At 34.5% G+C, this 21,577-nt stretch overlaps 5 protein-coding genes across 6 annotated transcripts; all 5 read left to right on the top strand.

The window, feature by feature from the left end:
- On the top strand, positions 1–1,115 carry LOC106141064 (alpha-(1,3)-fucosyltransferase C-like). The gene is made up of 2 exons (XM_013342721.2): positions 1–725; positions 812–1,115. Exons 1-2 carry the CDS (start codon positions 1–3, stop codon positions 1,113–1,115), a joined length of 1,029 nt encoding a protein of 342 aa, XP_013198175.2.
- Positions 1,116–2,399: 1,284 nt separating this feature from the next.
- LOC106141053 (alpha-(1,3)-fucosyltransferase C-like) lies at positions 2,400–3,236 on the top strand. The gene has a single exon (XM_013342711.1). It carries the CDS (start codon positions 2,400–2,402, stop codon positions 3,234–3,236), a length of 837 nt encoding a protein of 278 aa, XP_013198165.1.
- Positions 3,237–5,105: 1,869 nt separating this feature from the next.
- LOC106142433 (alpha-(1,3)-fucosyltransferase C) lies at positions 5,106–7,471 on the top strand. Its single transcript, XM_013344180.2, has 2 exons — positions 5,106–6,056; positions 7,110–7,471. Exons 1-2 carry the CDS (start codon positions 5,155–5,157, stop codon positions 7,375–7,377), a joined length of 1,170 nt encoding a protein of 389 aa, XP_013199634.1. The 5' UTR covers positions 5,106–5,154; the 3' UTR covers positions 7,378–7,471.
- Positions 7,472–7,522: 51 nt separating this feature from the next.
- On the top strand, positions 7,523–15,064 carry LOC132902306 (uncharacterized). 2 transcript variants are annotated; one of them, XM_060946852.1, is made up of 6 exons: positions 7,523–7,697; positions 11,399–11,596; positions 12,035–12,498; positions 13,098–13,135; positions 13,956–13,999; positions 14,700–15,064. In XM_060946852.1, the coding sequence occupies exons 2-6, from the start codon at positions 11,425–11,427 to the stop codon at positions 14,750–14,752; spliced, it is 771 nt and encodes a 256-aa protein (XP_060802835.1). In that variant the 5' UTR covers positions 7,523–7,697; positions 11,399–11,424; the 3' UTR covers positions 14,753–15,064. The 2 variants fall into 2 exon arrangements, with proteins under 2 accessions (XP_060802835.1, XP_060802836.1); XM_060946853.1 differs by lacking the exon at positions 7,523–7,697 and adding an exon at positions 10,236–10,717.
- Positions 15,065–15,947: 883 nt separating this feature from the next.
- Positions 15,948–18,610, top strand: LOC106141042 (uncharacterized). Its single transcript, XM_060946884.1, has 6 exons — positions 15,948–16,056; positions 16,256–16,357; positions 16,430–16,674; positions 17,002–17,094; positions 17,628–17,762; positions 18,533–18,610. The coding sequence occupies exons 1-6, from the start codon at positions 15,948–15,950 to the stop codon at positions 18,608–18,610; spliced, it is 762 nt and encodes a 253-aa protein (XP_060802867.1).
- The last annotated feature ends 2,967 nt before the right edge of the window (positions 18,611–21,577 follow it).

Genomic DNA, 21,577 nt, shown 5'->3' with positions numbered 1-21,577 from the left:
ATGTTCAAATCGCCAAACGGTCCGGGACAAAAAGTATTCATCGATAGAAACTGCAAGTACACTAATTGTTTTGTCTCTTGGAGACGTTATATAAACGATTATCAAAAATTCCATACGATCATTATCACTATGAGAGAAGCTATCCATTACTCCGCTGAAGAATTGCCACGATTCAGAACACCTTATCAAAAATTTGTAGCTTCCAGTTTTGAATCATCCCACAATTATCCAGTTTGTTCGAACAGATTTAATGATTATTTCAACTGGACTTGGACTTTTAGACTAGACTCCGATTGCAGGTTGGAGTATATTGCTATCCGAGATGAACATGGAAAAGTCATTGGTCCGAAGAAGACGATGCATTGGATGAAAGTGAGAGATATGAGTCCAAATAGTGAGGAACTGAAAAACAGTTTGCTTTCAAAATCTAGAGCGGCTGCTTGGTTCGTCTCCAACTGCGTAACACAAAGTGGTCGTGAAATATTTGCTAAGAAACTTGCAAAGGAATTAGCTATATACAATCATACAATTGATGTGTATGGTGACTGTGGCAACTTGTCGTGTAGCAAGAGGGATTTTTCGTGCATGAAAATGATTAGAACGACGTATTACTTTTATCTATCTTTTGAGAACTCTTTTAGTAAAGACTATGTTACCGAAAAATTATTACACGCACTCCAAAATAATGCTATACCGATTGTGTATGGAGGAGCAAATTATACAAGGTGTGTGTACACAAAATTCTAAGTGTCAGCTTAACAAATTGACTTAAAAAAATTGAATTATCCTAAATACTAAATTTTCTTTTTAGGTTCATGCCAGATGGAATTTATTTAAATGCAATAAAATTGGGTGTTAAAGCTCTTGCGAAGAAAATGGACAATTTTATAAGAAGTAGAAAGAGATATGCGAAATATTTCAAATGGAAGAACCATTATTCTTATCACAGCCGTAGTGAGAGTAAAGACACTGATGATTATTGCGCATTTTGTAAGTTGCTGAACAATGAAAAGAAGTTCAAAGAGAAATCGGTTGTCAAAAATTTTCGGAAATGGTGGGATTCGCCTGATTTTTGTAGCGAAAGTGATAAAAAAGGATTTTATATTCAGGAATAATCACAAACAACTTGCCTGTGACGTCATGGTATCTATATAAAAAATAAAATCCATACTAATGTTATGAATGTGAAAGTATGTTTGTTTATCCGTCTTACACGTCTAAACCAATGAAAAGATCTCTATGAAATTTTGAATACATATAAGTAGTGTGCCGTACTCTATAGAGCATAGAAGGACATATGGTATGGACATTATGGCAATTATAACGCGGGCGAAAGCAGTAGGTAGGTTATATAAGTAAAAATAAATAAATCTTTTTTTCGACGCTTCCATAGACATAAAACTCTTTAGTACTTGTAATTTCGTAAGTCGTTTGTTTTGTGATTTTTTATGTCTCTTATTTTACGGATAATTACCGCTGTTAATGAGAATTGTTATTATGTTGCCTATAAATCCCTATTTGTATACTTGAAGCAACAACTACGTAAGTGTAGTTTATTTTATAGGTACATAATTATGTATATTAAAAATAATTGAGTGAAAAAAGAAAAAAAATCTAATGTACAAAATTACAGTTTCAATACACAGTTACAATCTTATTATATGAAAAAAAAAATAATTAATGAAAAAATAATATATAGGTTCTATCAAATCACTACATAGTATAAAACAAAGTCGCTATTTTAGTCTGTTTGGCTGTATGCTTAAATCTTTAAAATTACGCAACGGATTTTGATGCGGTTTTTTGTAACAGGTAGAGTGATCCAAGAGGAAGGTTTTTATGTATAATTTTTTCCGAATTTTGCACCCGTGCGAAGCCGCTAGTGAGGTATAAAGCGAAGCTAGTTTAATATAGGGGTAACGAAGAGAAACCTAGCAATTTAAAGAACATTTTAAGATTATCATGATGTGGGAGTGCTTTTTTGATATACGATAGCTTGAAGGTGACCATTTGAACGGTACTTATCAATCTTTTCATGTAAGCTTTCTTATTAAGCTTTAGAGGTACTCAGTACTTAAATGCTATGCTATACAATGCTATTTATTATTATTTCTTTGGCAATATTTATTTTTTGAAATATAAAAGTCAAAGTCCTTATAGACAAATTACTTTTATTTCAGTGTACATAAGGAATATATCAGAACCTCCTTTACTTTCGTGAGATTCGTTGTTACAACCTCACTTTCAAAATTAACGTGTTTAACTATCAGCAATTACTTATATAAACAATCGCAATCTTCATGTTTTTATTATGACTAAAGACTATCACATGGTTTACAATGAAATACAAAGCAAAACAAAAAATTTTAACAATTGTTATATTTGCTCCTTTGTTAGCGATGTTAATTTTTCGCAAGACCTTCTACATTGACAAAGAGTATAAACCACTTTTAGATATGAAACAAATTTTACTGTGGACTTCACCGGATACGGAGCCCTTCAAATTTATAGATATTGGCCGGAAAGGATTTATATCAAGGAACTGTACATTTACTAATTGCTACGTTACACCGGCCAGACACCACTTTGGTGATCATAGCAAATTCCACGCAGTAGTTTTCGCTATGACCGAATTGATAGCATATTCGAATTCACAATTGCCACCCCACAGATCTCTTGATCAGAAGTATGTGATGGCAAGTGCCGAATCTTCACATTATTACGCAATTTGTTCTGATAGATTTAATGGTTACTTCAACTGGACATGGACATATCGATTAGATTCTGACTGTAGATTGGAGTACATCGCTATTCGAAATATAAACGGTGATTTAATTGGGCCAAACGAAATTATGCATTGGCTGAAAGTGGAAGAAATGACTCCTGTTAGTGATGAGCTAAAGAAAGACTTACTGAGTAAAACCAAAGCAGTTGCCTGGTTTGCATCAAATTGTGTATCTAGAAGTCAGCGTGAATTATTTGTTCAAGATCTTCAAATTGAACTAACTGCTTACAATTATACTATTGACATTTACGGTCTGTGTGGCAACTTGTCCTGTGCCAAAGGAAATGAGGAGTGTTTCAACATGATCAAAACGGACTATTATTTTTATTTGTCCTTTGAAAACTCCATGAGCACGGACTATGTTACTGAAAAGTTGTTACACGCACTTAAAAATAATGCTGTTCCAGTTGTATATGGTTACGCTAACTACACAAGGTATGTTGTAGTTTAAAACATATGTAACATTTAACTTTTAATATAATGTAATGTAATGACATAAAATAAAATAATATTAGAATTTTCTTCATCAGAAAAATTTCTTAATTCAAAACTAATTATTAAATATATTCAATTATTTAATTATACTTATCTTTTGAAAGTTACCAAAAAACTATTATTCTGCGAAATTTTTAAGCATCTAAGCTAAATCTTACCTGTGACCGTTATTAATATTGAGCAAAAAAAAACATGTTTTCTGCCTATTTATTTATTTACTTATTTAATACTTTATTGCACAAAAACAAAAATGTACAAAAGGCGGACTTAATGCCGTTTGGTCTCTCTAGCCACTGACACTCTACCAGTCAACCAGCTGACCAAACAGAAAAAAACTTTAAGTTTAAGGCTATCACGGTTTATAAGATACAGTCTGGTGATAGTTGGATAGACAGCGGTAGCTTAGTAGTAGGGTCCCAATTTTACCTAATAGGTGTGAACCTATAAAAGACAAAAACTTGTGAAAGAAAAAAAAATAATTAAAAAAAAAAGGAAAATCCGCAATTAAAAAAAAAGAATCGCGTGCTTTTCATCGATTTCCACCAACGGGAACGTACGGGGTGTAGTGGGGAGGCCGATGGCGCCACAACGGCGCCCAAGGGGAAGGCATTGCGTTGCGACTCCAGTATCGGTCAAGACGAAGCTAGCTCAACTAGTATCCGTGGGCAATACACTTCTGGCGCCCTTTAATGTGTCGCAATGCCGTCAGATTGCATAGCGTCGCGTCTCCTGAACATCAGAGGCGGTACTTGCATAACTAGTCCCAATCTCTTAGTCGCCTTTTACGACATCTATAGGAATGAGAGGGGGTGGTCCTATTTTTTTATGATTGGTGCGGGAAACCACACGGCACGGAAAAGTGATAACTCTTTAATTTCTTTGATTAATAAAAAATATAATATAAAAAAGAAGAGTGGTAAGCAAATGAATGGCCTGGGCGCCTCTAATGGTTGTGCCCTTGTGCAGGGTAATCTCACACTATTAGTAAGGCCGGCTCTGCGTGTTGGCCATTGGTGTACTTACGTATTTTGAACTTAGAACGCAGTGAAGTTACGTTAACTTGTTAAGCTTAGTGATAAAATCTAAGGGTTGATTTCAAACAATTTTCACTCGGTTTAGGTAATTTTTTTTTGGTTGTTCCCTTAACTTAATTTTTTTTAATTTTCGTTTAATCGTAAAGTGTAATCAAAGTGTGCTATCTATGTTTCGAGTGCGTTACTGTGTGCATAAGCTCTTAACAGTACGGATTCAATAACTCAGTTTTTTTTTATAAGTGCACAGTTAAATAATTGGGGAAATAATTTAGGGGAAATCTGCATCAATTAGGCAACCCCGGGCCAAACCTTAGGGAGAAAACAACTACGACTAGCTCCAGGGAGCTGTTTTCGTATTTATACAGATAAAATTTAAAAAAATATATCTATAAATATGTAGTAATTACCCTTAAATATGATACTATATCACGACTTTATATCCTAAAGGGTAGACAGAGAAAATATAATTACACAAGTAGACTAGCTGTATGGTTTATTGATGGAATTGAGATTCCAAAAGGGGCGTGTTCCTAGCTTTACAGAGAATTTCAATTTTATGTGATTTGCTTGATAAACTATTATAATCCGCGTGGGGAGAAAAGCAGCTTACACACTTGCTTTAGTTATTACGAAAGCATGAGTGGGTAATGTAAAATTGTCACCTACCCCACACTAAGCATGCAGAGTAATTGGATCACGCGTCGATGGGATATCGTGCAAACCCTACGTTTCTGGCGCGCCAGCGACCTTGTGCCGCGTGCGTCACGAACATACCCAGAAGAGCAGCCCACCAAAGCCGGCAGAACAACGCGTTTTTGTCTCGGGCTCACACATCAAACAATGAACCGTAAAATATATATCCAAAAGTGCGCTAAAATAATCGCAGTTGTTCTCTTACTATCAGTTCTCCTTTTCATTGAGAAATATTTACTAAGTGCCGATGCAGATAATGTATGCGTACAACCAAATCCGGACTACAAATATGTTTTGCTGTGGACTTCGCCAAAAACAGAACCGTTCGTGTTCATCGGTCCCGGACGCAGTGGATTCATCGGACGGAACTGTTCATACACTAATTGTTATGTGACTGCAGACAGAGATTATTTCTGTGATTATACAAAATTTCACGCAATAGTTTTTGCTATGTCTGAAGTGAGACATTATTCGTCACTGCAGTTGCCGTGGTACAGATCACCCGAACAGAAATACGTGTTTTCTAGCGTCGAATCTTCTCATTATTACCCGGTTTGTTCTGACAGATTCAATGATTACTTCAACTGGACATGGAGTTACAGACTGGACTCGAATTGTAGATGGGAGTACATCGCTATTCGGAATGAAAATGGCAATGTCATTGGACCTAATAAGATAATGCATTGGATGAAATTAAATGATATGAGACCAGTGAGTGAAGACTTCAAGGATAGTTTAAAATCAAAAACTAAAGCGGCTGCCTGGTTTGCTTCCAACTGTCCCGCTTATAGTCATCGAGAGAAATTCGTTGAAAAGCTTCAAATGAAACTGAATAAATACAGACTGAAAATTGATATTTATGGAAAATGTGGTAATCTAACCTGCCCACGCCAAAATAGACAATTGTGTTTGGATATGATCAAGAAAGACTATTACTTTTATTTGTCTTTCGAGAATTCGTTCAGTGAAGACTATGTTACTGAAAAGTTGTTGCATGCATTGCAAAATGATGCTGTTCCAATCGTCTATGGAAAGGCTAATTACACACGGTACGTTAACTGAGAAATGTGAATGATAATTATCTTATCACTGTGATACTTGCGAGTGTTTTAAACTATGCAGATAACAATTGTAAGTAGAATAATAATCAAGGTGAAATGCGACATAACAAGGAAATAATTTTTTATCTAAGTATTATTGATTTTTGGTAGCAATCATTTTTTTAATATATGTAGGTACTCTACAGAAAATTCTCCACAATATTCACATAAATATCCTAAAATGTGCGTCTTCAGTTAATTATAGATACAAAAATAGAAAAAATACAGAAAGGACTTTTTTGCGATTTCTGTGATTTTAACTAAAACAGACTGACAACTGATTAATATTTCGTTGTTTATACATACATATCTACATTCAAATTCAAAATCTTTATTGCATGTCATAAAGTACATCAGTTGAATTACTAACTGCTTATAAATAGGTACAATATGAACCCTGTTGGGCATTGCAATTTTTAAATAATATGGAACGGCAGGCAGGTTTATGTCGGCTATTATGTTGAATATGACAATATAAATAAACTCGTCCAGTGTATAGTAGCATTTATAAACTCGTCCAGTGTATAGTAGCATTTATCGGTCAAAAGTAGCTTTAAGTTTTTAATAAATACGAGCAAGTTTACATTTTCTTATTTTCTTATGCAGTCAGGTAGGGCATTATAGATCCTTGCAGTCATCGCTAATGGACCAGACATTTAATCACATCTACATCCCTTGCGAGGTAGACAGAGCCAACAGTCATAGGCTGAAAGTTCACGTTCAGCTATATACGAGAAGCTTAATGATGGAATGAAGATTTAAATAGTGACAGGTAGGACAGCTAGTCCAGCCTGTCAGTCTATCACAACTGCTGGCTCTGTCTACCCCGCATCAGATAAAGACGTGATTACATGAATGAATGAATTTCTAGTCCATCGCCTATATGAAGAATCCCAAGTTTATTAGCCTTTCCTTAGTCGCCTTATACGACATCCCTGGGAGAATGCCATTAAAATTCATTCATAAAATTCGTCTACCTAAATCATTATGTTTCTATTCCAGATTCATGCCTGACGGAATATATCTGAATGCACTGACGCTTGGTCCGGAAAAGCTCGCAAAAGAAATGAATTATTTGATAAATAATCCCAAAAAATACGCGGATTATTTCAAATGGAAAAATCATTATTCTTACCACAGTAGAGGTGAGAGCGAAGAAACTGATGATTACTGCGCATTCTGCAAGTTGCTGAATGACGAAGAGAAATTCAGAAGGAAATCTGTAATCGAAGATTTTAGGAAATGGTGGGACTCGCCAAAATTTTGTTAAAAGTACCGAGATGTACTAACTAACCTGTGCATGTGTCAATGTTTAATTATAATAAGAAATGATACCTACTATAGTTATTAATATTTTATCATTAAATTAATATAAAATGATAAAAAAATAATTGTTTATCTACTTTAGCATTGAGACCATACGATCTGCTTTTTAAACAATGAAAAGTTGAATGTCTTATATCTATTGACGTCCAGTTGGAACGACTGACCGGAATTTGATATGTTTTTTGCATAAAGATACTGCACGAGTCACTAGGCATTTCCTTATCAAGTATTTTTTGCTGGTGTAAAGATTATAAGGCAAAGAGTGTAAGTATGAAATTAGATTTTAATAATCATTTTAATAATAAGGGAAGGTACATAATTGGGTACCTACATACTTAAGTTTTGTTTGAGATTTGATTTGACGATGTTGATCTTAATTTTTTTATACATTAACTAAAACTTTTCTTTGTCAGCCGCTTCTCTTTCCGCGCAGATTGTAAAAATGGAGTAAGGAAAAGGCTTGTAAAGTTTTTGGCAAAAATGCAGGTGACCGTGGTCGCACTTTTGAGAATTTTTGCATTGCTTACCCCGTAAGGAATAATGACGTGATTTATGTACGTAGATATGTCATTATTCTCCTCTCTTGAGTCACGGGTCAAATTAACCTTTCTAGAGGAAAGCCATAGGCCTTCTAAGGAACACTGTCCTGGTTAGGGTAAGTCGGCTTTGTAATCGAAGCGACTCCCATCTGATCTCCTCATCCTTTGTAGGAGAACCTTACAGTTAGATAATGGTTCAGTTGTCCAATCCAGGCCATCTTGTTGTCTAAATGCGCATGTCCGCAAGACGTTCCCTCACAGTGAGAGCATCGATAAGCAACCAAACTGATAGGTATAATATACTCGTAACACCCCTTATTGGTATAATGCTATAATGAATATCAATGATGCGTTTCTGAATTAAATCTTTTTTTTTTTGTACATATTGTACATATATTGCGCTTTTTATTCGGGTGCCATTACAGACGCTCTAAATAAACACTCACAGATACTTGTATTATTACTAGTAGGTAGGTATTTATAGATATAAACCTTCAGAAAAACCTCTTTCCAACATTTCAAACAGGAAAATAATCCGTTCTAAACTTTCCGATATTAGCGCATACCTACATACAGATTTATCCATTTTATCAATTGTGATTAGGTAAAGATTATTCATTCCCGGCATTATGAGTATCCCAGTTTCGTTCCTTATCTCTCAAAGAAGCCGGGATGCACCTTTTGATTATAATCCTGGATTGAGTAAGTCAGGTCTTTATAGAGTGCCGTGTGGTTCCCGGCACCAATACAAAAAAGAATAGGACTCTCTTTCCCATGGATGTCGTAAAAGGCGACTAAGGGATGGGCTTACAAACTTGGGATTCTTTTTAGGCGATGGGCTAGCAACCTGTCACTAGTTGTATCTCAATTCTATCGTTAAGCCAAATAGCTGAATGTGGCCATTCAGTCTTCTCAAGGCTCTGTCTACCCCGCAAGGGATATAGAACGTGACCAAATGTGTGTATGTATGTATGTAGGTCTTTATATTAAGCGAATTTTGTCTGACCTCCGCAACCTTTATAGGGCAACCTAATCCATATTGGATTTATAATGGGTAAAAGCTGAACTAGATGAATGTGCTTATTGCTTCAGTCGCGTTTAACATATTATTTATACAACACATTATATATTGGGATGAGATGGGAGTGATCGTATTCTTCCCTCTTCGTCCGGGAACCACACGGCACTACCGTCGCTAAACTTTTGCAGCGAATTCCAATAATCTTTTTCCGTTGGATCTATCTCCAATCCGATCGTCAGTTTTCCATAATCCTTAATAAATCGGCGATACTCTGGCGGCTGGTCACGTTACTCCATCGCCATGATGGATTGCGGGACCGCTTTTTGATTTATTTTACTATTAAACTTGGCCAATATTTTACAAAAATCTATTTTCGGATATATACTATATAGCTATAATTATCTTATGAGAAAATAATGAAAATGAAAGAATATTTGAAACTTGCTTTCACGCTCGGCTTCACCCACATGAAATTTTCATTTCTGTATTCCACACTTTACATAATAATATAAAATTTCTTGAAGATCGAAGCTATTGGACAAATTTACAGAAAAAACGTCAAAATTCCTGAATAGGTTGTCTAGCCACGGTTGGTAGGTTAATACCTACACGTGGAATGCCGTATTTAGAAACATTTTCGTTTTGTTGATGTGCAGGTAAGTACGAGTTTTTAAAGAAATGGCTATTTAAGTATTTATAGTAACTCTTTTGTAACTGGCGTGTTATTTACCATCTACAAGGTTATTTCGAGTAAAATTTGGCCTTGAACAGTTTTTTACCGCCTAATGCTTACATTTAAGACGACTCTTTGAAGATTTTAGTTACAAGGATTCCTATTTTTCTCAATTATTACTAAAACAAGCAAATTCATTGTGTGGTTTCATCGTGTCTCTGACTCCTAGCCTTTCATAACACAAAACAATTTATCAACATTTCCTTAATAAAGGATTCCAATTTTACTGAAAATGAGGTAAGAATTAAGGTTCTGCAATTTCTACATATATTAATTAAAACTCATCACAATAATTTGTCCATTATTGTTTAAAATAAACAATAATTTATTGTTGTGTACATTAATATTTTTTTGATTAGACTATAAGAAATCTGTATATTTTTGCATAAGAAACGGCAAGGCTCCTGGCACCTAATGTACCAGCCTACCCACTAAAACCCCCCGTGCGCCTTCTAGCCATTTTGAGGGCATCATGGGATCGCAGGCATTTTACCACGATGCCCTCTGCCTGCCCAGGATCCCAGCGTCGCCAAGTGACCCTAGTAGGGAGGCAATACTATTTAATATTTCTTACTGTATGGTGACGACGGATGTTGCTGGTGACCAAAGAATTTAGAATAGTATAAAACTTATAAACTAAACTAAAAAGACAACAAACAAACAGACTTTCACATTTTATTAATTAAGATTTTCTTAACTTCTCTTCATTATAATATTTTTTGTTTTATTCTTTAAACTACTGAACTTTTTGGCTGTGAAATATTTATCATCTGTTATTCAGATGTCAACTAAAGAAGACTGACAATTATAATTACGTAGATACTTACTCTAAGAGACTGACAGAAGTAAAGTGTGACACTATATTTTGGCGTCATAATTATTATGTGCTAAGTGAATAAATTTTAACAAACCACCAAAAACATACTATGCGCCCCGTTTTTGTGTACAAAAAATTTCCCCAATACTTCAAAAATGTAAAAAGAATTGTTTGGTATGTCTAAAACTATATTGTTACCCGTGTCCTAATCTGCTTGTTTGACCTTAGATCTTAAAACTTTCGTATTCATTTTTAATAGGTTTAAAGATTTTGGTCTTGAAATGTTGACAGATGACTTAATACCATAGTAATGTGGATTTCTCGTGTAGTAAAAAATTACTTGGTAATAAATATACACAATACACATACAGTCGCTTCTTCTGTTGAACTGGCTAATCGAGTGTAATTCAGTTTGTTTATTTTATTCACAATTTAATATATTACTATGCAAAATAGTGAGACCTATACAAATTTTACATTTGTAACTGTGTTTTCTTCTTTTGCAGCTTCTTTATATTTCTCTGTATACATCTTTCATTGATGTAACACAGTCTTTTCAGTCCTATGCAACTGCACCAAAACATTAACGTTAGTCATCTCATGGCTTTATCGGGCAGAGAGTTTGTTTCGCTTTCTGTGTCCCATACTTCGCCAGCACTTTACGGCACCATCCCTCTGACTGAGCTATATGACCCACCCACCATTTTATAAGCTACATTTATCTAGTTTATTTCTTACGGTAATGGTGAATAAAATTTAATTTTATTGTTGAAACGGAGCTGCGCAAAAAGCCTACTTATTGTTCGCAGCTCCATAACTGAATTTAAAATCTTTCTTATAATTATTTTGCTTCAGGTACATATATTACACATTTTAACAAAATGTGTACCAACGAAGCTCTTGTCGAAAGTCTAGAATGTTACATGGATGAAATCCTCGAGAATTTTCAAGACTTTGTTAAAAAATCCTTGGTTTTAATTACTGTAGCCATTGGAAGTCTTGTTGGAATCTTGTTATACATACTTAAAAGCGTTAATCATCGAGAAGTTACAGGTAAACTAACAATAAAGAATATGCATCGATTTTCTCACATACATATACATAGCCTTCAATCGTAATACTAAGGTTGCTAGTCCTGGTTAAATTATGTCCACTGCCCGTTATTTAAACCACACTTAATTGAATTTCTTAAATTGAGGTTTGTATTGTAGGTTGTCTGTTGATTTTGCATTCAATACGGAACGTAATTTTTAGACGAAATCCTAGCAACCTGTTACTATCTGAATATTATTTCTATAAGATAACCTTTCACTTGATAAAGGATATATACCTGGTATATGTTTTATGTATGAACGATTAATGGAAACGTAGGAAAAATGAAAACTGCTTATATACTTTTAATGCCATAATAGGAAAACAATGAAGAGGATAAAATTTGTTAGTTTATTTGGTACCTACACTTTTGACCTATAAAATCTCATACAATTCCAGGGACTTCAGGGACGAACATAAATGATCCCAATGTCACAGGTTACAGCAATAATGCCACGACGTTTGATATTGATCAAAAACCGTTTGGTTCTTGTACTCTCAGAAATGATCTAAATCCTTTCAAAAATGATGTGGGTCCATTAAACAATTATGCACCTTTAAAAAATGATATTGGTTCTGTCACAAATGATATGGATTCTAACAGAACTGATATGAGTTCTATCAGAAATGAAGCAAATACTGTTAGAAATTATGCAAGTAATATCAGAAATGATGCGAGCGCTGTATCAAATGAGAGCAGTTTACCAACAAATGTTAGTGAAACTCCGATGAACGGTACAAGAAGTGCAAGGAAAAGATGCTGTAACCCAGGTTGTACAAAATCTTCTTCCACGTCTCAAGATTATATGACGATTGGAAAAAATCAAAATGGAAACAATGATGTCGGAATCTCCTGTCCTACGGTAAGTTTATGTTTGGCTCACGCAGGGTAGGTAGATACTACATACATATAGTCTATCTATATCCCTTGCGGGGTAGACAGGGCCAATAGTCTTGGAAAGACTGAAAGGGCAGCCAGGTTCAGCTGTATGACTTAGTGATGAAATTGAGATTCAAATAGTGACAACCTGTCACTATTACCTATACACTATATGAAGAATCTGAAGTTGACGAAAGAAAGTTGAAGAAGACTTTGTTTGATTAGACATTTAGGCCGATATATTAATAAAAAAGAAGTTAAGGAACAACTAGGCCAGAAAGTATAGTTTTAGGTACATTTAGGGATTCAGCACTTATGGTTACCTTGAATTGTATCATTAGGTACCATTAACATAATAGGTACATCATTATTGACACACAATTATTTTAAACTAACATATATACCTATATAGGTATGTTAAAAAAAAAATTGTTAAAAATATGAGCCTTAGTTGCCAAAAAGAAATACCTTTATTTATTATTATTGTTGTTTTCACGCCAGGAACAAAAAAGTTTGGAATCAGTGTTGCCCACTACAAAAATAAAAGAGGAAAAATTGCAATGAAGCACTTTTTATTTTCAGAAATGTTCGCAGAGATTCGGACGTCCTTCCGCTACTAGGTATTTATTTTTCCATCATTATCATTCTACAGTCAAAAGTATACCAAGTTACGCAAATTCAATGCAAACTAGCCTATAGATAGAGACTATAGAGTTCAGTTTAGAGTAACTAGACATGCTGTTGTCCGTACTCTCTGTCTTGATAGCGTGCTCCCAGGGGATGATTCCAAGGTCGTTATAAGTGCGTAAATCAGCCCCTGAAGCATAGCACACGCGATGTCTTTTAATTTCGCGAAAAACTATCGCTGTCCCGTTTCACGTCATTATAAAATACGAAACAGCGATATTTTTATAATGATAGAAACGATAAAAGCGATAAAAACAGCGTCGCGCTCCATTCTACGGGGGCAGGTCTGTTCGTTTACTGTAAATAACATCATGAATACTATATGACGAAAACAGTTATGTACAAGTGTAAACTTATAGAAAGCAGGGATTTATTTATGTGAACTATATATGTATGTATGTAAAGCTGAACGTCCTTTTAAGACTGTTGGCTCTGTCTACCCTGCAAGGGATGTAGACGTGACTATATGTATGTTTGTAAATATGTACCCAAAAGCTTATCCATGTTAAGATAAATAGCTTCTTTTCTCTGCCCTCAAAGCAGAGAAAATCGACTAGTTGCAATCATATTAAAATATCTGTTGCCTTAATGTGCAGGTTTTTCTATATCTATAACAGTATCAGTAAACGATAAAACTTTGTGCATAATTCAAATTGAATTATTTTTAGACATCATATTAGCGCCTTAGTACTAGATTATATAACGTATAATCGAATGCAGTTGTAATATAATATCATATATTTTGCATTACAGAGTCAGTATTTCAAGTTTACCAATATGCCCCGCGTCGCTATGTCGTAAGTTTTTTATACACACTATCCTATTACAAAATTTCATGAAGATCGGTTCTGTGGTTTTGATGCGAAGGAACGACAAACACACACTTTCACATTCATTACTAGACTTGTTCGGATACGGAAAGCCGTACCGACGAAGGCGTAGCTACCCTACCCCTACTTATTCCTCCTGAATTTAGTCCCGGTTGCATCTTCACCTCCCTAGAGAGGAGCCCGGGGTATGCTAAGATCATGCATCCTGGATTGGAGTCAGGGTTTTACACGAACCGACTCCCATCTGACATCCGCAACATTTGCAGGTAAACCTACCCGTATTGGATCGATCATGGTTACACATCCAATGCCTGAATGTGTAGGTTTCCTTGTGATGTTTCCCTCACCGTAAAAATATCGGTTAGTATTCAAACTAATGTGCATAACTTTGAAAATAGTCATTGGTACATGACCTGGGTGGGCTTCGAACCTGTGCCATTATGCGCATCATGTATTTTAATCGGGCCCACAACGCTTTTTGCTTTAGCTACCCTACGCTTTCACCCGAAAGCAATTCTGTTCTCATGCTTTTGATCAAAATTGGTCAAGTTTAGACATTCCTTGTTTGGAATGACTAAACTTGACCAAATTTGATACTCTCACTTTTGTAACGTTTTATATCTCCTTGTAGGAGTGAGAGCATGCAACACAAGTATTTCATTTGCAGGTTTGTCTATAACAAAGAGCTGTTGCTCCTTATGCTGTGATGAAAGCCTTTAACTAAGAAAATGACCGTCCCCTTATAAAAGATGTACAGTGGTACAAATTATGGCATATTAAAAAAAGGTGGGACATATAGGAAATAAATAGGATTGATTTATATCCTTTTGGTTTTTTGGCTGGTTCGGAGATTAGACCGAGAACACATAAAAATGTAATCTTTTAAGTAGACATAATTACAATAATAATTTATAATTTCTTTATAAGAAAAGATAAGAATGAAACTTATTTCTTGTTAAATATTAAAATGTCTTAAAATAAATTAATGGACCTACGTTATATTGTTTTGTTATAAATTCATGTGATATTTAGGGTGCGCATAGAATGTTTATAAAATTGTTTTGTTTATTGCAAATAACGTTTAAAATTATTTTATGTCTTGTACTGGTAATAAAATACTTAGTTTCATATGTGTTTTATTATTTTTATGAAAAAGAGCACCTAAGTGTTCTTGTTTTTTAATAGGAAACCCCATATCAGTTAATTTTTAGTGGCATTCGGTAACAGAGATACTATTTATCCCCATGGAAGTAATTACCCTGACTGATTTTATACATGTGAAGTTCCATATTTTTTTATTTATAAAAAACTTATATCATTCAGTTTGATATGACGACGGAAAATTTAACCTTTATTGGCCATGGTCCCAGTGATAGTCCCTGGTAGGTACCACGGGAATTAATTTACCCTTGGTCCTTGAATTTAGTATAAGCCAATATATATAAAAATAAGGATATTCTCTCGTATGTAAAAATGTAATGTCAATTATCCCACTATATAAACAGCTGAACGTGGCCGTTCAGTTTTATCAAGACTGTTGGCTCCGTCTACCCCGCAAGGGATATAGACATGACTATATGTATCCCACTATGTACGTTTGCCTGTACTTTTCTCCGAAAAAGCGGCTCCGCGTGGCTTAGAAGCATGTATCCAGAATAGAACAATTTCTATGTAAATCTATGGGCTCTTTAGTCTATTTCATTTGATTGATCATGACTTTCTGTCAAAAAATACTAAGGCAAAAAAACACAAATAATACTCGTTTACCATGGTACCGTGAAAGAAGGAGATACAAAACCAAAATCATTTAGAACACAATAATGTGAACGAAATACCAGATATGGCGAGGAGGCGAGTTTACACAGGTATGAAGTAGAATTTCCTAGCAAACTTGAGAATTTATTAATTTGCAATTATGACGATGTCGTTTTCTTCTGACTTTTTATCTTGTCATCGAAGGAAGACACCTCACCTTTCTAAAGAGGAGCCCCCGGTGCGCCTTTTCGAACATGATCCGGGATTGGGTGAGTCAGGTTTTTACTCAAAGCTATTCCCATCTGACCTCTACAACCTTCACATGGGAACTTAATTCATATTAGTTCATGGCTACATATTCAGTTGCTTGAATGTCCCCTTAATGTTTTCCCTCACCATAAAGAGCATCAAAGAAGGAGACTGATCAGAAACTATTAAATTCTTGTAATCTATATACATTTTCTCCAGCATACTACGAGTACTTTGACACAAAACAGTGTGTAAATAACAATAGTACTGAAGATTTAATGTATCAAAACAGTGAGGACAAAACTCGGACAAAACCAAAAGGTATCATCCCTTTTCCGACTTGCGTTATAATAAGAAGAAAACACGTAAAAAGTACTACTATTTCTTTATCAGGTTTTTACAACAGCTGCAATAGATCAAGACATTCAACAATAAATTGTAATGAGAACCTGAGCCTCTTCGTTAAATCTTTCAAAAAGAAATTTGATCGCGTGTATCAACTACTGATGGATTACTACCTGATATTTGGCACCATCTTCTTCGTCCTTGTGATGGGTTTTGTTTTGCCTGATTCCGCACTTAAGATCAATACTGGTAAAGAACTCAGGTCTATGAAAAAAATGGTAAACATGATGTATGTAAGTATCTACTTTTCAACGAATTTGTTTTTATTTCTAGGTTTTTTCTGCTTATATAGATTCATACCTATGTTGCGTCTCAAATTCTTCTTTTGCTTTAATTCTTGATGTTATGGCTGCTGTTTCCGACGCCACTACTTACAGCCTTATAAATAGAAAAACTTAAACTCTTTACTTTGCCTTAAAAAGTAGTAGTGATACATCAGCCGTAATTGTTTGCCTTTCATTAACATTTCTGGCTTGTTGTTGAGTTAGTGTAGTTAGTTACTCATACTGTTTTTTGATGTATCATCATGTGTATGATTGACCCGTCCATTTGTTTTATAGAATGAAGTGAATCGTGCTGAGGCAGCGTGCTTGACTGCAGCTGATAATTTATGTCACCTTCAATGCTCCATGCAAGATGGATCTACTGAAACTGTTAGTAATGATACCCTTTCAATGAAAATGTTTCATTTATTTGACAAATCATGTAACGGCGCAAAATACGTGTCAATCCATTCTTGGTCTGTGTAGCTACCGTTTTTCAGACGTTATGAAACAGCTTTTGTTTGTTATAGGTATCTTTATTGCACAGAAATTTTGACAGTTACATGAAATAGTACATAGGTAGTTAGAAAAAGAACTAAATTTAGTATTATTATTACGAGCACAGAACTTCAATTTTATTCAGGTTATTTACAATGACGGAAATTGCGTAAGTTGTATTTTTTTCTGACCTTAAGAGATTTTTAATATTTTATTATTTCAGAACCAACTATGAGATCCACATATGAACTTTTCTTGTGAAAAAGCTTTTAATTTTGTTTTTCTTTTAGGTAGGATAGGGTAGCCATCGTTATCTGAATCTCAGTTCTATCATCCATTCAGCTTAAGCTAATTCAGCTTAAGTGGCCTTCGAGTCCTGCGACAATTGGCTCTGTCCCGTATGAATGTATGTAATATTATTTCAGCCAACAACGAAGCTTCGAGATCTTTCCGTGTGCACCAGCCGTTGCTTGCAACCAACCCGCCCGGAGCCAGTGCAGGTCGAGAAAAAAATTGGTTTCTTTAGAAGAATATTCCGCCTAGCAAGACATAGTTCTGAAGTACGCTTGTTTGGAATAACGATGAACTCATATAATTAGTTCATGAACAAGCATTTTTCTGTTCCCAACTTTAAACCATTTTTTTAAAGGCCACATTAAGTTTTCCCTTATTTTTCAAATTAACTGCTTTTCATCTGCTACTTCCTGAAAATTTTACTTCTTTAAAGTATTTACACATTACCTACCTATTTATAGATATTATTTGCCTAAAATCTAAGTATTTTCGTACCAAATTGTAAGTTGATTTAATGCTGTTTCACTAAAGTACAATGTTAAAACTGTATTACTAGTCTACTACCTTCTACTAAATAATGGGAATCCCTGAATTCTATTCTGAACTTTGGGAATTATCCTGAGTCACAATCTAGGAATTTAGCGTTATTAGGGTACGTTGTTTATAAAGTGGTAAGTTTTAACAGTAAACACAAGCGAAGTAACTAAACAATACCTATAAAGATTCGTATTTTTTAAAGTATGCATAATCCTCTATGAATAAAGCTACAGAAAGGTTTGTAGTTAGGTCTGGGTGGAAAAGGAATCGTCTGACGCGTGCCGTGGCCTGGAGTTCTGTTTTCTGTATATTTTGCTCCTTGATGCAGTCATTTACGTGTAGCAAGAATCTGTGCCCAGTTACATCCTCTACCACAACACTTGGCGATGTTGGAAGCTTCATTTAGAGAGTCGTTTCTTTAGGTATTTTTCGAGAACCAAAATTTATAATAGCAATAAGACTAGTTCGAATGTATATTTAATCATTATTGTTATTTCAGGAAATAACAATAATGTCCTATGTGTACACTAACTCTTTCGACGCCCTCGAGCCGAATAACAACAGCAAAGTGAGGTGAACATTGTGAATCAATTAAAGTTCTTTGATGAAACTGTCCCTTTGTTTTTATTCTATTATCCATATTTACGCCGTACCCATATTTTTTATATTTTTGTATCACCCATTTGAACTTATAATATTTAGCTGAAACAAGCTACCCAGAGGGATTAGAACAAGATCGAGACTTACGCCTGATGTGGTGATGGTACCTAAAGAGATCTGATTAACTAGCCAGCCATTTAGGCACAGGTATGATTTAAGGACGGGCAGCTGTGTTTGTTTTCATCATAACGTACCGAAGTCTTACGGGCATGACTGACAGACAGATCCGGCATGAATAACTGTGCGTGTATGGCATTGACTTACTATAAACAACACTTTTGTTGTTTATAGTTGATCGAAGGTGTATGGCTAGTCAATATAATATAATAGAACCTAAGCAGTCTTATTGACTGTTCTAATATTGTATGTATTATAGGCATCGTGCTACAAAATTCCCATCATTGATCATCATTTGTTGTACCTACCATGGTGGGACAAGTAAGACGATTTTGTCCTAGTAGTCCCATGGGACTAATGACTAACGAATATGTGTAAGTCCATCAGATAAGTAATAGTCACCAGATGGAATCTAGGACCAATGTCTCAAGCTTGAGTTCTAGTTTCAGACTGAAATACAGATGACCAGTGAATAAAAAATTAAAACCCCCTAAATCCATAGTTATTAGATTACAAGACGCCCGCCCATTGGCGCCCACGCATCTTTCCTAGTGATAAACTAATTGTGCATATTAAAAAAAACAATGTCAATCAAAGCAACATAACCAAAAAAATTTTTTACATATAATGACAGAAAAAAATTCCACAACAAAATAAAAATAAATTCAACCAACTCGAAAACACAGTTGCATTAAAGAAAATGTTCTAGAGAAATCAGAGTTAAAATACTAAATGAAATTCAATCCTTTATTAATCAAATCAAGATTACACCTTAGATTTATAGTAAAAAGTTGCAAATTCAAAATGCCTCTAAAAGAAATACAGGATCTTTGTATAGATGCCCTCATGCTGTTTGGTGTTTTGGCTGTAATTGGTCACATCAGCATTGAGATTTGGCAGAAATACGTACTGATCAATAAGTTGACTGATGGAAGATCAAGACCAAATTCTATGAAGGTCCTACTTATTGGTCTTGTTTTATTTCTCGCTTATATCACAGTTTCCATTTACCGTAGTTTGAAAAAAAGACATTAATAGAAAAATAGATCGCTAGAAGAAGAACTACTTAGCTTTGTAACAGTTACCCTTGTAGCCTTACTATTTTATATTTTATTCTATAATAGCGACAATAAATATGTATTAAAATTTTTACAGCTTAAAATATTACTATAATAATTCGACTTTAATTTTGTTTTGTTATTATTTCAGGAATTACCAATAATGTCCTACGTTTACACGAACTCTTTTACCGCTCTGAAGAACAAGCCGAACGACACCGACAGTGTGATGTGATAATTATGTACTCACCTGAAGTAAATTAAATGCTTTCATCATTATTAATTTTAAGACACTCTCTGTCCATACATATTTTAGCTCAACTTTAAATAAACTTTACGTTTTTTCCTATATACCCAGCTCAATTACACTTTAAGAACGAGATCTATAAAATAACGTTAATTATATTATTCCTATTTTATATGAACATATTTACGGTAGGAACTAAGAAGTTGAACAGCAAATAGGTCAAGCAAGAATAGCGACCTTTCTTTCTGATCTAGATTCTAGATCAGCTGTATATCAAATTTCAGTAAAATCCATTTTGAATGGGCTAATAGACAAATAATACTGGTACTACGTAGGTACGTTTGGTGCCATTTCAATGCGGGCTTGGCCCGGTCCTTACGCAGTAATATGTATATAAGTTAATGGGTGTATGTTAGTACATATTAAGTATTATATTTGAGCTGTAAAATAACTGTGAATTCGTGCTCTTTAATATATTTGATAGAAAAAAAAACTGGTTACTAATATCAAATACCCCAAATACCTACCTAGTCTCATTTTCATACAAAAATTTATTTAATAATATAGTTTAGTTCGTATACCTACAATTAATCTTTATTGTTATTGTCCGTTGTCTACATTACATATATTTATAATAGGGATGTGGACTGTACTCAAATAAGTATAAAATTTTACCACGAAAAGGTAGTTTCTATAGTAAAAATAATAAAAAACACAATATTTTTCTCAATAAACAAGGGATTATTTTTTTATTTAATAAAATGTAATTAAATATTTCACCCTCAAGTCACGTGACAATGAACACCAATCAAAATGCGTGATGTCACGCGTTGCAATACAAGAATTTTCGCTGTCAAATACTATGGTGTTTGTTGATATTTGGATCATATTATTACCGTGATTACCGTCCGATTATCTTAGCCACGGAAATACTTTGAGAAGAATGAGTCTATTCTTTTTCTTTTTCACATTCCGCTATTGATTCCAATCTTTGCCTTTTAACTGCTAATAGTCGAGTTGTTATGTTTTCGGTTCGTCTTTTCTTTCGGGTTGACATGCAAACTTTCTTGGCACACAACCTGCTCTCAGTCTGATCTGGGATACTGTGCCCATCAAATGATATTCTGGATAATTCTCCATATCATTGGCAACTATAATGAAACTACGAAACATTGTTTACTTTATTTCTAACCTAAAAATTCGAGTTTTCGTCTTTGAAAACTTGAAGAGTTAAATTATTTTAATACAAGTAAATGTAACAAATATTATCTATTAACTTACATCACATTGATCCTCACAGAAATACATTTTACTTTGTGTAGATACAAGTGCCGGATCCCGACGGGCTAATTGAAGCCAATTTTTCAGCATCGTTTTTGTACATGGAACGTGAATAAACAGTTTTTCAGGTGTTTTAATAGTTGTAATTTTACACTGCGGCACCGCACAATATTTATAAAAT

Source organism: Amyelois transitella, chromosome 12, assembly GCF_032362555.1.
Source record: "Amyelois transitella isolate CPQ chromosome 12, ilAmyTran1.1, whole genome shotgun sequence".
Lineage (NCBI taxonomy): Eukaryota > Metazoa > Arthropoda > Insecta > Lepidoptera > Pyralidae > Amyelois > Amyelois transitella.
The sequence above is the reverse complement of the archived record's forward strand: the minus strand, read 5'-3'. Positions and strand labels throughout refer to the sequence as shown.